The sequence below is a fragment of the Perca flavescens genome, chromosome 3 (genome assembly GCF_004354835.1).
Source record: "Perca flavescens isolate YP-PL-M2 chromosome 3, PFLA_1.0, whole genome shotgun sequence".
Lineage (NCBI taxonomy): Eukaryota > Metazoa > Chordata > Actinopteri > Perciformes > Percidae > Perca > Perca flavescens.
In genome coordinates this window covers 26,289,381-26,302,842 of record NC_041333.1, presented here as the reverse complement: position 1 = coordinate 26,302,842, position 13,462 = coordinate 26,289,381, and the positions used below count along the sequence as shown (strand labels likewise).

Below are 13,462 nucleotides of genomic sequence, written 5' to 3'. Positions count from 1 at the left end.
TGAATTATAATGACCTCATCCACACGGCACTGAGAATCTTTTGGATAACAAACCTAATTTCTGTAGCCTACTCTAAAACAACCGACTCCCGGAAAGCCTTTTCTCCCGACTCACCCGAAGCTGAGCCTGTCAGAGGCAAAACCAATCACTTTTAGTGGACAAAAATCGAGGGTGCACAATAGCTCCATTAGGTTACACTGCAGCCCCGTTTGCGATGGACGGTCACTGCATTCTCGCTCAATACTGGATCAATTTCAAAGATTTTTGGTCACATCAGTCTATTAGACCCAGGTTAAAAAAAAAAACTAAATTACCCTTTAACCCTGTCTACTACGGCATATATGTTTACCCACCACTGCTACCTGATCTCCAAGCTTAAACACCCATCGTAACCTAAAAACTCCTTTTACTGTAAAGAAGAAAGGAAAGACAAAATGTCCTCAGAAAGATCATACGGTTGCAGTGCACACAGTAGCGTGCCGCAGTATGTGTGGCCCCCCAGGACACTCATCTTCACGGCCACTGTATTAGAAGCAGCAATGCCAATAACTACGCGGTGTAGCAACAGCATGTAGTCTCTGCACACAGCATTTTGTATTACAATGAGTAGTGCATTATCCAGCACATACAATGTACAATAGAGGACTAGATAGCCTGATACTGGGGCACTATTTTTAACATTTTGTGAAGATGTTTTGGGTTGTTGTCAAATTGTACTGCCTTTATGTTGTAGTAACCTGCAACATGATTTATCTGTGAGGGTTATGCAAATGAGACACCATGATTAAACCAAAAAAAAAATTTAATTAACAAGTGCTTATCAATCTAAGCGGCAGGACAAATGTTTTTGAAGAAATGTAGTGTATTACTCAAATGTTTAGGCTACTGCACATCATCATCTGTGGTTTGTTCAACACATTTTCCCTCATACACATTACAGTCTTTTGATGGATTTGATGTGGACTGTGATTACAGTTACACAACTTCTTTACCGCATTGACATATCTGACCACTCTAGCTCACAAATTGTGGGTTGCTGATTGATAATTACCAGAGATCAACCACACATTGAATTGATGTTTGATGTTCAATTGATGCTTTCTGACTTGAGTAATACCTCTCATAAATGTTCTCATATATTATAATGTCTCTTTCTGTCTTGGCCTGACCATATTTTCAGTAAGTCTTTCTCACCATGAGCAAACTTTGCTTTTCCGTTGCCCTCCTCTCTGTACTATCTCCCTAAGTGATGTTTTCAGATTCAATAATGATGGCTTAGTTCAAGGTGACATACTGCAGAAAGTGGCTCCCTCTTGCAGGAGCCGTCATCTATTTCCTGTATATCAGCCTGCTAATCTGCCTCCCTGCAAAATGTATCCTCTCTTTTATCATGCTGGAGGAAAATGATTAATTGTCAGCTGTGGAACAAGTGCAACGCAGTGTGAGTAATGAATGTCTGAAAACATCAACACCTTACAATCTCATATAAATAGTAAAAACCTTTCTCTATATGTGCAGCACTATAATATGTCACTGCATGAATCAGTGTGACACACCTGAGAAAGATGATCCTCTACAGTCTGATGGATTTAATTTGCATCATTAAAAAAAAGTTTTTGTTGTTTTCAATTTGCAGAGTCACAGCAAAATCCTTGGATGACACCATTTAATTGAACGTCACAATTTGTGGTCAGGATACCAACTGAGACTAAAGCTTCCAACCTTTTCCCACTTCAATTGCAATTCCTTTTTCATAATACAACCTTTTATTGACAATAGTATACGCAACCCAAAGACTAAAGGCCATTTTACAGTAGCCGCAGCCAAGCTGGCGCGCGCCATCGTGACGTCAAAATGACGTAGATCTTGCTGGCGCGCCCGTATTTATAGCGCGCCAGCAGAGGTCATGCACCACTCCTTTTTTTTCAGCAGCGCGTGACAAAGCGGAAACAGAAAGCATGAACGAGCTCATGCTCAGGACTCTTACTGGGTTAAGATGAGTTCTTTTATGGTGAATGAAAGGCTTGATCCGTCGAAGTAGGTCATTGAATCAAATCGAAGCATTGACGTCAATGCTGCTGCCAGTTCTGCCGTCTTCTTCTAAGGTTTGTAGAAAGAGCAAAGTCGGTAGCCTTTCCTCATAAGCGCCACCTCTGTTCAGGAGAAGACTGCAACTAGTGTCGCGACCACCAGCACGGGTATAAATAGTTACAGCGATACCATGACGTCACATTTGCGCGCACCAGCTGGGCTGTGGCTACTGTATAATGGCCTTAAGAGTCATACCAGAACTGCAAATAAAAGTAGTCTAATGAGGGCAATAAAAACAAGTTAGATCATGATCTGGCTTGTATTCCTCCCTGCCTCCAGAGGCAACTTAACAAATATTTATAAATACAATATTTGAAATAAATTATGAAGAATCTTACTTGAACAGAGACTTGAATTTTGATTCCCTTGATGACCTTGAGATTATAATATAATGATATGCCATACAAAATAGCACAAAACCAAAAAATCATGCACGGTGTCCGAGCTGTAGAGTTTTTATTTAACTAATTTTATTTATTAATATGCCAAAAGAATATACAGCAAGTAAGAGCACAGACAAGAAAATAGAACCGATTCCAATTATTAGAAACTCACTGTCACTGTCTCTGAACTGCTTTGCTTACTAAAAAGATTTATTTACAATAATCAGAATCAATAGATTTTCTAATAGGCCTGAAGGTCTCAAGGGGCGAAATATGTCAATGAAAAACTCTGTAAATCAATATCTAGGTGTGTGTGTACACATGTATGTCCCACTATATGTGTGCATGCAAACATGAATGAGTGTGTGTCCTACCTTCATGTTCGGTGGTGCAGTGCGAGGCGGTGAGGGGGGACATTCTCCTAGAGGGACGGTGGAAATGTTCAGCAGCTCCTGTTTCCTGGAGAGAAGAGGACAAAATGAGGAATAAACAAGATTGATTGATGCTAATAACCACCAATATGTGTAGTGTGTGGATAAAGGACATCTTAGACAATTATTTCCCCTCTGATTACCCTTGCAACATATTCATGGCTTGTTCTGCGCTTGCCATTAGCTTAACTGCAAAGGACGTCGCATTTTCAAGAAGTTAATTTCCCCCGTGTCACATGTCTTCCTTTTTGCACTCTTAGTAACTTAGACACAAGGAGCAAAGGAAACTGACAATAATTGAAGAATAACCCCATTATATATATAATCAAAAAATCCCTTGAAGAAACTAACAACAAACATATCCTACTTACACGTTTTGTCTGTGAAAAAACCCAACTGTTGTCTTGTAACTATTTAAAACACAAAAAAGTACATTGTCTAAGGAGACATAATTAAGAAGGTCATACACTGTAAACCCAGATTTAGTTGTAATTAAACTTTTTAGTGGTCACTACTTATTCTTTCATGTTTTGTTAAAAAACATATTCATTACTAAACACATTAGTCGTTTGTAATAATCAGCTTAAGTATGCAGTGCACAGATCATATTAAGCAGAGATAACTAAGGATATCAAGTTTCTGAATGGGAGGGGCAGGGTCACTTGAACTCTTCTGGGCTGAAGCATCTGCCATCTATTTTGATAAAATCCAGTGGTTTTTCACAAGAACAACTTTAGATACAATACTTGTGGTGGTAATGGACACATGTCATGCTGAATATATGATCAAGAAAGTTTACAAAGAAGTAAAGAGAGAAAAGAGCAGCAAACCCTCTCTAACCCTACATTGCAGCTGCAGAAAGCACTTAAAACAACACTTTTTCCCCTTACTCTCGTCTTCTACCACCTTACTCCAGTAGCTTGTTGGATGTGAATTAGTCATATATAGCCTACCCTATATCTCATCCCATAACCATATTGAGAGAGCCTTTTGTTGGAGTGTAGCACATCAGAATTTCAGGAGGTCGTCGCGGATTCGCCTCTCATGTTTTACCATTCACTGAGTCACAGTTCTAAACAAAGATGGTGGACAGAAACATGTCGTCTGGTCTGACAGATTTAGGGTAAATCGCATTACATTCGCCTATTTTATTAACCATAGCCATGCTATTTCCTTAACCTGAAATCAATTGTTTTAGGTGCCTAACACTGATCATACCCTAGTTTATTTGCCATAGCCACAATCTTTCCTAAACATTAACCTTGCCATGTGCCGATGCTATAGAAAGCAAAGCAAAAACGTTGGGATTGGATGCAATCCAGAATTTATACCAATACCAACATAATTGTTTTGCGAAGGAGAGTGAAATAAAGGCCAAAAGACACAGATTACAGAGGGTGACTAAAAGGGGGACCAATGGGAGGACAGTAATAAGAGATAGATACAAAGTATGGTAACACAGAGAGAGAAAGGGTATCTTGCTGCAAGAGGGGCTCTGTTTAATTAATGTCAGCTCTGAGGAGAAATGGGTGACTTTTTGGTTAGAGATTTTTATTAGTTCTGTTCTGTTGATACCTTCAGTGTTGGCTTTGAGGAAATAAGCAACTGGGCTTTAAAATTCCATTTAAAGTGCTCATATTATGCTCATTTTCAGGTTCATAATTGTATATAGCAATTCTACCAGAATAATTTATGTGGTTTAATTTTCAAAAAACACTATATTTGTATTGTACTGCACATTGCTGCAGCTCCTCTTTTCACCCTGTGTGTTGAGCTCTCTGTTTTAACTACAGAGTGAGGCATCGCACTGCTCTTCCATCTTGTTGAGAGTAGGGCTGGGACAATTCGTCGACGTAGTCAACGTCATCGATTACGTAAATGCGTCGACACAAATAATTTAATTTGACATGTCACTAAATAAAATAAATAAATAAAACTTGCGTGCAAATTAATTAATGTAATGTGGAACTAATGTAATGCAGAACTACTGTTAGATACACAGGTTCTAGGGACACCTCATCTGTAGCCCCGCCTTAGCTCTGAAGCTAGCCAAGCTCCTCCGCCTCATGCAGTTTTTTGTCAGGTCGACGGTCTAGTGAGTGAGTCAGAGATAGCAGCATGAAAGGATGAGTATGGCGAGTGGTGGCAACCTACAAGAGTTAGAGGACCCGCCGGTGTCTTTAAGATCGCAAGTTTGGGAAAACTTTGGGACTGTATGGCTGCAGCCTGGAGCCTCCCGTGTCATGCCCTCTCGTCTCATGCCATCCCCGCCTCAAAAACTTTGGTCATCAGGGGTAAGTTACAGGAGTAGGCTACAGGCGAGAGAGTGGTGGATAAGACAAGGACTGTGTGTCGGCGTTGTTCAGCAGTTGTTGGGTATGTGAGTGGAAATACATCTAAAACATGCTAACGCATATCCGACACTATCACCCAGATGTGCCAATCACTGGAACGAAACAAAAAAAACTGTCCAAATTCTCCTCCCTACAGTGCTTAACCAGCCTTTAGATACAAATAATTAAAGTTAAATTAAAGGGAGAAGAGCTTGGATGTTAAGCAAGAGCTTATTCATTATTTTGCCTACTGTTAAAAAAAGCAATTAGAATGCTACTCTTTTTGCACTTGATCTGTTTACTATAAGTTTTCATTTTCTCCTGAAAGGGACTTTATTTTGTGGTTGCATTGATAGCCTACATCTGGCTTCAGGTTGCACTAAAAATTTATTTTACTTGAACAGTGCAGTGTTAAACTATTTTAATAAATAGAGCTTTGAACCTTATTGAAATTTGTTTTGTGTAAATTGTTAATATTTGAGCAATGGGAAAACAATCGCTAATTGAATAATTAATTGTTAGATTAATCAAAAAATTAATCGTTAGATTAATCGAAAAATTAATTGTTATATTAGTCGATTAATCTAAAAAATAATTGCTAGATTAATCGTTTCAAAAATAATCATTTGGGACAGACCTAGTTGGGAGTCGAACATGCGCAGTAAGTAGGTTAGCACTGCTAGCTAGTCAGTTGCAGAGTATGAGGGTGTGCCACACTAGCAGCTAGGCGAGCATTATAACGTGTGTTACAACGTTTGTCACGGAAGTAAAGCAGTTTGTGAACAGTGTTTTCTCTGGAAGATAGTAAGTACCCTTGGGGTGGACTTTGGGCTTTTTGACTTTGTAAACCTATAACATGCACAAAAAAGATATATAACACAATAAAGGAAAGGGAAAAAGCCAAAAAGCATAATATGAGCACTTTAAACCTCAGGCTCTGAGCTGATGCAAACAATGCATGGCAGAAATTTCCCAGACAAAGTGCAGCGGTTGCCACACAATTACATTATTTTAATACACAGTAAATACTGGCTGCAGGGAACTTAAGGGCAGCTGTGTTGGTTTGTGTAACTCTCTCTGGCCGGGCGCTCTGCCAAGAACAGTATAATCACCACTGAAAAAAGTGTCTTCATCCACAACAATAAACATGCTCTTTAAAGGAAAGTTAACTCAAGCCTCTGTCACCTCAAGCTAAGATTAAGTGGTTGTAAATCTGCTGGGCAAAAATAGGGCAGATCATGCTCCACATTATCAAACTAGTACAAGATGTACATTTCTTGTGCACCAACATGTCTATACTCCTGCTTGCATTTGGCTGCCGCTAATTATTGTTAATTCACCAGTAATTACATCTACACAGTCATCATGTTTATCTAATGATGCCAGTAATGTATGTGTGTGTGTGTGTGTGTGTGTGTGTGTGTGTGTGTGTGTGTGAGAGAGAGAGAGAGAGAGAAAGAGAGAGACAGATGGTAATACATCTCTGTTATTTCATGTATTGATTAGACCGTTGAGATAAGATTAGGACAGCAGGACATTAGGCACAGGCCAGAATACAGTGAGGGGATGAGTGCGTGAGAACAAAGAAAAAAGGGTACAACACTTCCCCACATGTTGGACTGATCACAGGAAGAGGAGATAGGGGGATAAAAACAGGAAATCAGGGTGATGGAGGGTAAAAATAAAGAACGGAGGACAGAGACAGTAAGATCAAGGAGTGGGTAAACTGTGGGTCTGGGATAAGAAGCTCCTGTTTCCAGTTGGGCATAATATTTGTTATGAAACTTGATAAGGAGACTGATCCTCATGCCAATTTGCCAATTACACAACTGATGCTTTCTGTAATGGAATTAATAGAACAGTAATTGGAGACAGAGAAAAGGAGAAAGATGAGGGTTGTGTAGAGAAGGAGACCGTGGAGGGCAGGGAACATAAGACAGCCTGCTGTGGAGGGTGGGATCCATCAACCCTGATGTGTATTAAACTTTGCACAGCAAAATCCTCTGCAACATTACATATTAGACATGACAGTCACAACTCTGATAAGCACTTTAAGGGGCTGATGTTACAGGAAGCATGTGGGAAAGGTGATGCCCGTTGCTTAATATAAGCAAAGTTAAAAGCTTTAGTGAGTAACATTTTGATATTAATGAACGCCCCTTACATTCAAGCCATTGCCAAATGAGTTGATACAAAGCTAATTAAGACTATCAGCTCCACACAACTCTCTCTGTACTTCTCAGTATGGCTATGTTCAGAAGATTGTGCCGTCCGGCGACTTTCGCGAGCCGAAACTTGAATGAAGATAATTACCTCTTCTGAAGAGTCCACCATGTTTTTTTTAATCCTCCGTGTCCTCCTTGGCTACTAGCAACTGTGTGGAGGAGAGGTGGGGGCTGTGCGCGATCACGGAAGGCTGTATCATGTGGACGCATCTACAGTTTTGTTGTCATTTCTTAGAATTCATCATGGGAGCAACAGAAACTATGCACTTCAGCTTTAATTAAGTTAAATTAAGTTACGAGAGTGTGAACACATCTTTACAGAAGATATAAGAAGTACATGGGGGAAGACCACCTACATTAATAATTCCCATATCCATGGCTTAGGAAAGTTCAATCAATATTTGTGAACATGAGCTACTTTCTCTCACAGCCAGAAACCAGAGCAATAAGTCTCAAACTTGTGATGTCATCAAGTATAAACTCTGAGCTGCACTATAGATGTTGAATGGGAGACTGATTTTATGGATCCACAGAATGTTTGTTTTCTTTTTTATACCCAAATGAACTTTTTTTTATTGCAGTGTTCTCAGTACTATAACAGAAAATGTACCCATGTACTCAGAACATTCCCCTAGGTGCTCTCAGTGTCATCTATAACTTCTACTATCTATAACATCTATAACTAAATAATCTTTCCCGATTTATGGAGCAGGTTCATACTTATATTTACTTGATGAGATCACACATTTGAGTTTTAGCACTCTAGTTCTTGGATTTGGGAGAGAGTTGTTTACTAATATTTTTGGACTGTTCTTTGACCATAGCAATAATATGCACACATTTTGAAAATGGGCATAGTTGCCCTTTTAGTTCAATTTAGATTTGCAACATAAACAATTACCTGCACAAAGCAGGAAACAACAGAGACCACCTTTATGGAGTATGGGCACAAATAACAACTTGATCAGCTAACCTTCATTTGCATGTAAGCAGTTACATGTTTATTCATTTGACATTTTTCAGGCTTATATAATGTTTGAACTAAACTTTTAAGTGGCTGACTGACTTTTTTCTTAGTGCCACCATGAGATTCACAGTTTGAGTGAATTGGCTCGAGAAATAATGCTACAGAAATAAATAAAAACTACATGTGGAATTTATGTTGAATACATTAATAAATAAGTACAAATATCTAAACTAAATTCTTAAAATCTTATCTTATTTCTCACTAAAGAGTAAACTATTAAGGGTCTATTATAGGGGGTAGTGAATGAGTAAACAAGGGAATGATTTTCCGACAAAGCCTTATAATAATAATATAATATTCTGTTATATTGTAAGGTACATCACAGTGCTGTCACGTCTCTTGATGCCAGGCAGCATCACCTTGTCTTCTTGTCCTTCCTCTATTTCCCCCTGTACGATCAACTATCTATCATTGGGCTCCACATAGATAGAATGTATGAGTCAGTCAGCTGCACAACAGGAGAGTACAGGCATCTCAGATATGTGCAGATATGCAGAGAGGTCAGGGGAGAAATAATTAGGAGGCAACTGCACTTTAAGTCACCGACTGTTTCCTGTGGGAACGCTAGGCCTCGCCCTCTCTCTTACTGTGATATGAATAGATACAAAGATGACAGCAGACAGGAGATAAGACTGTCCAGCCAGACAACCTAAAACACTCTCATTATCAATGAGAGGAAGAGGAACAGACAGACGGGTAGTGAGGTTTGTGATGAGGAGGAGGGGAGCAGCATGTCTCTGGGAGAAACGTCACTACTTTAAAAAAAATAATAAGTCCTCCAACTACAGATCTGGCAAGCAGAAAGAAGAGGAAGTAAATAACATTTTAATATAGCTTTCCCACTGATATAGTAGAAGAGAGGAAATTAATTTTGGGTGTGTGTGTGTGTTTGAGTGTGTGTGCGAATGTGGGCTTTGTTGCAGGTACAAAACACAAATTCAGACCCTATTTTACATTATGCAAAGTTTAAAAAACAACAACACACAGCCTTGGTCATTATCACCATCACAACTTCTTTGTGACGGATTAAAATCCATTTTAACAACACACACACACACACACACACACACACACTCACACTCACTCACACACACACACACACACACACACACACACACACACACACACACACACACACACACACACACACACACACACACACACACACACACACACACACACACACACACACACACACACACACACACTCACACTCACACTCACACTCACACACACACACACACACACACACACACACACACACACACACACACACACACACACCACAGATCACCTTCCAGAGCATACCTGCCAACACTCCCGTTTCCCGGGTTTCTCTCGGTTTGTTATTTCTCCCTGGATACTCCCGTAATTTAGCCTAGAAATCTAGACACACCCTAGCGGCAGCAAATTTAATTTGCAGCAAGGGGTTCTAGGCACTCTCCGTTGACTTGCGAGCTGGAAAAACCAAACTCTGGTCAGGCCAATCACATCGTGTATAGAGTCGGTGGGCGGGCTTATGGCTGCTGCTGCTGGGAACAGTGGTCTTCTGGAAGACTTGGAGTTAAGCTTTTCTTTGAGAAAGAACAAAGAACGGCACTGAAGTCATTCTTAAAAAAGGAAGATGTGTTCGGAGTTTTGCAGACCGGATACGGCAAAAGTTTAAACTATCAACTAGCTTTGCTACCTACTTCCTTGCTCTGCCTGGTTGTAGCGCTATCCTATTGCGTGTAGAGGGAATTTGAAAGACAACCGTTTATCCCGCCCCTCGGATTGAGCCCCGTCAATGGTGAGTTCCCAGACCCAACATCTGGATGTGGGTCTGGCTTGTCAGGCTACCCGTAATTTGCATGGCCCAAACTCCTTTATAAATAATTGGACCAATATGTTTGTCTAATGTTGACCAGTTGCCAGATCTTGAATGAAACGCATCCTATTCACACAATCCACACACCATATACAATTTTCAACCCGTTTGTCACCTCAACCTGGCAATCTGTAACCCAACTGCGCAGTTGATCTCTGCGCAAACTTCGCGGAAAACGTTCAGACCCGAAAGCGAGCTGATAAAAAAAAAGGCAGGTGAAGGCGGTGTTCCCACATGGAAATCAAAATATAGCTGTAAATTTCAATAGTGTTGGGTGTAACAATTTATATGCATCTTACCTAGTCATATCGACAACCTCCACGTTTTTTGTAAGGTGTGTCCCATTGATTTAATGTAGCGCACGGCGGGAAAAATGACATTACCCAGCACATTAAAACACAGCGGCACCATCGCGCAGAAGAGGCACAAAAGGGCACACGGGCAATTTCATCCTTCATCACGAAAGGACAGACAGAGGCAGAAAACGTGATGCAAGCTGAACTCACTTAACACTAACAATACACTTAACGGTACCCCCCGCGTGTCTTACCTTTGAAATGTTGTTTTTTGCCCTCGCTGCACAAATGGTGCTAAGAGAACTCTGATAGACATGTACCTATACTTACATCCAAAAAGCAGGGAGACACTGATAAAGGCCACGGGTTAAATCATGTTTGTTTCTTTGTCTAGGGTTGTGCTCTGTACAGTTAATCACACTTTAATGGGTAGCTTGGCAGGGCTGATAGTCAATTTACTTTATTTAGTTAGGTGTCTATAATACATTAGTAGGTGCATAAACATGGATCCAGTCAGCACCTGAATAGCAGCCCAATCTGAATAACAAAATGTAATAAAAACACGTAATTGAAAGAAATGCCATTCTGTTTTGGTTCAACAGATGAAAAGATGTCATTAAATTTCTCTTTTGAAATTAATTTCTATTTTAGAATATAGTCAGCAAATTCACATCCCCTGGATATAATTCTAAGGTGTTCCATGGTAACATGCACAACTCTTCCTTTTTTGTCATTTGCAAATGCTCTGCACACTTGTAGTGTTTGACAAAAAATTAGTGCATCTTCTCTTCATCTAAAGAGTGTTCCTATTTCATTATGTGTTAGAGTGATTAGATTAAAATCTTTTGATTTCAACCAGTAGAGGGTTTTTTGTGGTTTGGTACATTACAGCATTGCAGTGAACAAACATATCTCCGTCATATCATAGTAAATGCCATAGATCCTATCTAATTCTTTTCATTTACTGGGACCCACTTCCTCTTTACCATTGCCCAATCATACACAGTCTCACTGACTTGAGCCAAAAGAATAAAAAATAGAGTTAAGCATCTGTCAGATGACATTGAATACTGCTCTTCTCAACCAACTCTACCACTCCAGACTAGCTGATAACCACAGCAGAGCAGAAAGGTTCTGAAGAAAAGGAGAGAGATATGAAGACAGAGAGGGAAAGGTGCAGAATGAATGAAAGAGAAATTCATCAAAGAGAAAAGGCCACAGAGATAGGTATGGAGAGAGAGGAGAGAGAGAGAGAGAGAGAGAGAGAGAGAGAGAGAGAGAGAGAGAGAGAGAGAGAGAATAAATGAATCTCTGCAGACTAAAAATAGCACTCTGAATCCCCTGTGCAGAGCAGGTAAATAGGTCTGCATTGGATGGGTCTCTGGACACTTGTTAGAGACAATACCATCTCATCCATTACACCCAAAGACAAAGCTGACTGTCACACACATGCACACAAACATATTTGTACAAACTGACAGCAAAGAGACATGTGAGTTCAAGTGCAATCAAATGTGTGCATGTTTGTGTGTGCATGTAAGTGTGAGAGACTATAGTGGTCCCCCCGCAGCTGCCAATCACAAAAGGAGTGAAAAACACAAGAGGAACAAGAGGGAGTTTAAAAAGGGAGTAATTGAGGGTAGAGAGGAGAAACAGAGAGAAGGTGTAATGGAAATACGAGTGAGTCAGTGGAGAAAAAGCAGTTGTGTTAAACAGCCGGAGGAGAAGGGTTCAACAGTGTTTGGAGGGAAATGACAGGACAAGGAAAAACTGTGTAAGTGGACAAAAAAAGCATGAAAGACTGCAGTTTTAAACATCAGCTCTGCCTAACAAGGTTTTCTCTCTAAGAGCAAATGTTCAGAATCTTACATCGACATTTTGGAACAATTATTACATGCAGAGAGGATTTTTTTTAATTGTTTTAATTTCTGCAGAATAATAACATAAACTCAGTTGAAAGAAAATAAATATTTATTCCATTAAAATAAAAAGCCCTGGGACTATGTAAATGTGATTGTGAAATGCAGGGGGGAGTCTTATCTTACATAAATCACATGTGCTAATTGAGTGTTCGCTAAACCTTGCGCTAGTGAGGGTGATACTTTGCAATATAAATTTAAGTTTTAAAGAGTGTCTTTTTATTTACCTTTCCAAAACTAAAAACATAAGAGCAAAGTCTAGGAAACACATTACACTGTGTGTTTATCTCAGGCCCCCAGGATGTAAGGAGGGCTTTAAAGCCAATTTCCGTGGTGGCCAAACAAAGAAACTGCAACTTCCAGGTCCATCATGTGATGTCCTCTGGACCAAAAAGGCTTTTTCCCATATACGTACATGGGGAAAGTTATTCAATCCAATTCAATTTAATTTAATCATAACAAGAGTTATCTCAAGACACTTTACAGATAGAGTAGGTCTAGACCACACTATAATTTACAAAGACCCAACAATTCCAGTAATTCCCCCAAGAAGAAGCATTTAGTGCGACAGTGTCAAGGAAAAACTCCCTTTTAGGGAGAAACGTCGGGTTATGTCTGTAAATCAGTGGATACATTTTTTGGAGCATCACAACCCCTGCATAATGACTCGTTTCACTATCAGAATTGGATCCAATAAAATTAAAATGTCTAGAAGAGCCGCCATTCATGTTAGATGGAGGGCAAAAACGGAAGTAGTTTGGCCACAAGGGCATCATCATTTGGGCAGTGCCTTTTTTTCAAATAAAATCAGCCCTTCTGTCTATTTAGGCATCTAATTTTTTGAAAAATTAAATTAAATAATAATTATGGACTTCATCAAGAAATTTCAG

The 13,462-nt window shown here is 39.7% G+C and overlaps 1 protein-coding gene across 2 annotated transcripts in view; it reads right to left on the bottom strand.

Annotated features, from left to right (window-relative positions):
• The window catches only part of rap1gap2a (RAP1 GTPase activating protein 2a), a 101,569-nt gene that overhangs the window by 25,187 nt on the left and 62,920 nt on the right, over nucleotides 1-13,462 (bottom strand). For both annotated transcript variants that reach the window (XM_028571137.1, XM_028571128.1), the window contains one exon: nucleotides 2,849-2,933. In XM_028571137.1, coding sequence (XP_028426938.1) covers nucleotides 2,849-2,933 — 85 coding nt within the window. The remainder of the gene's footprint in view (nucleotides 1-2,848; nucleotides 2,934-13,462) is intronic.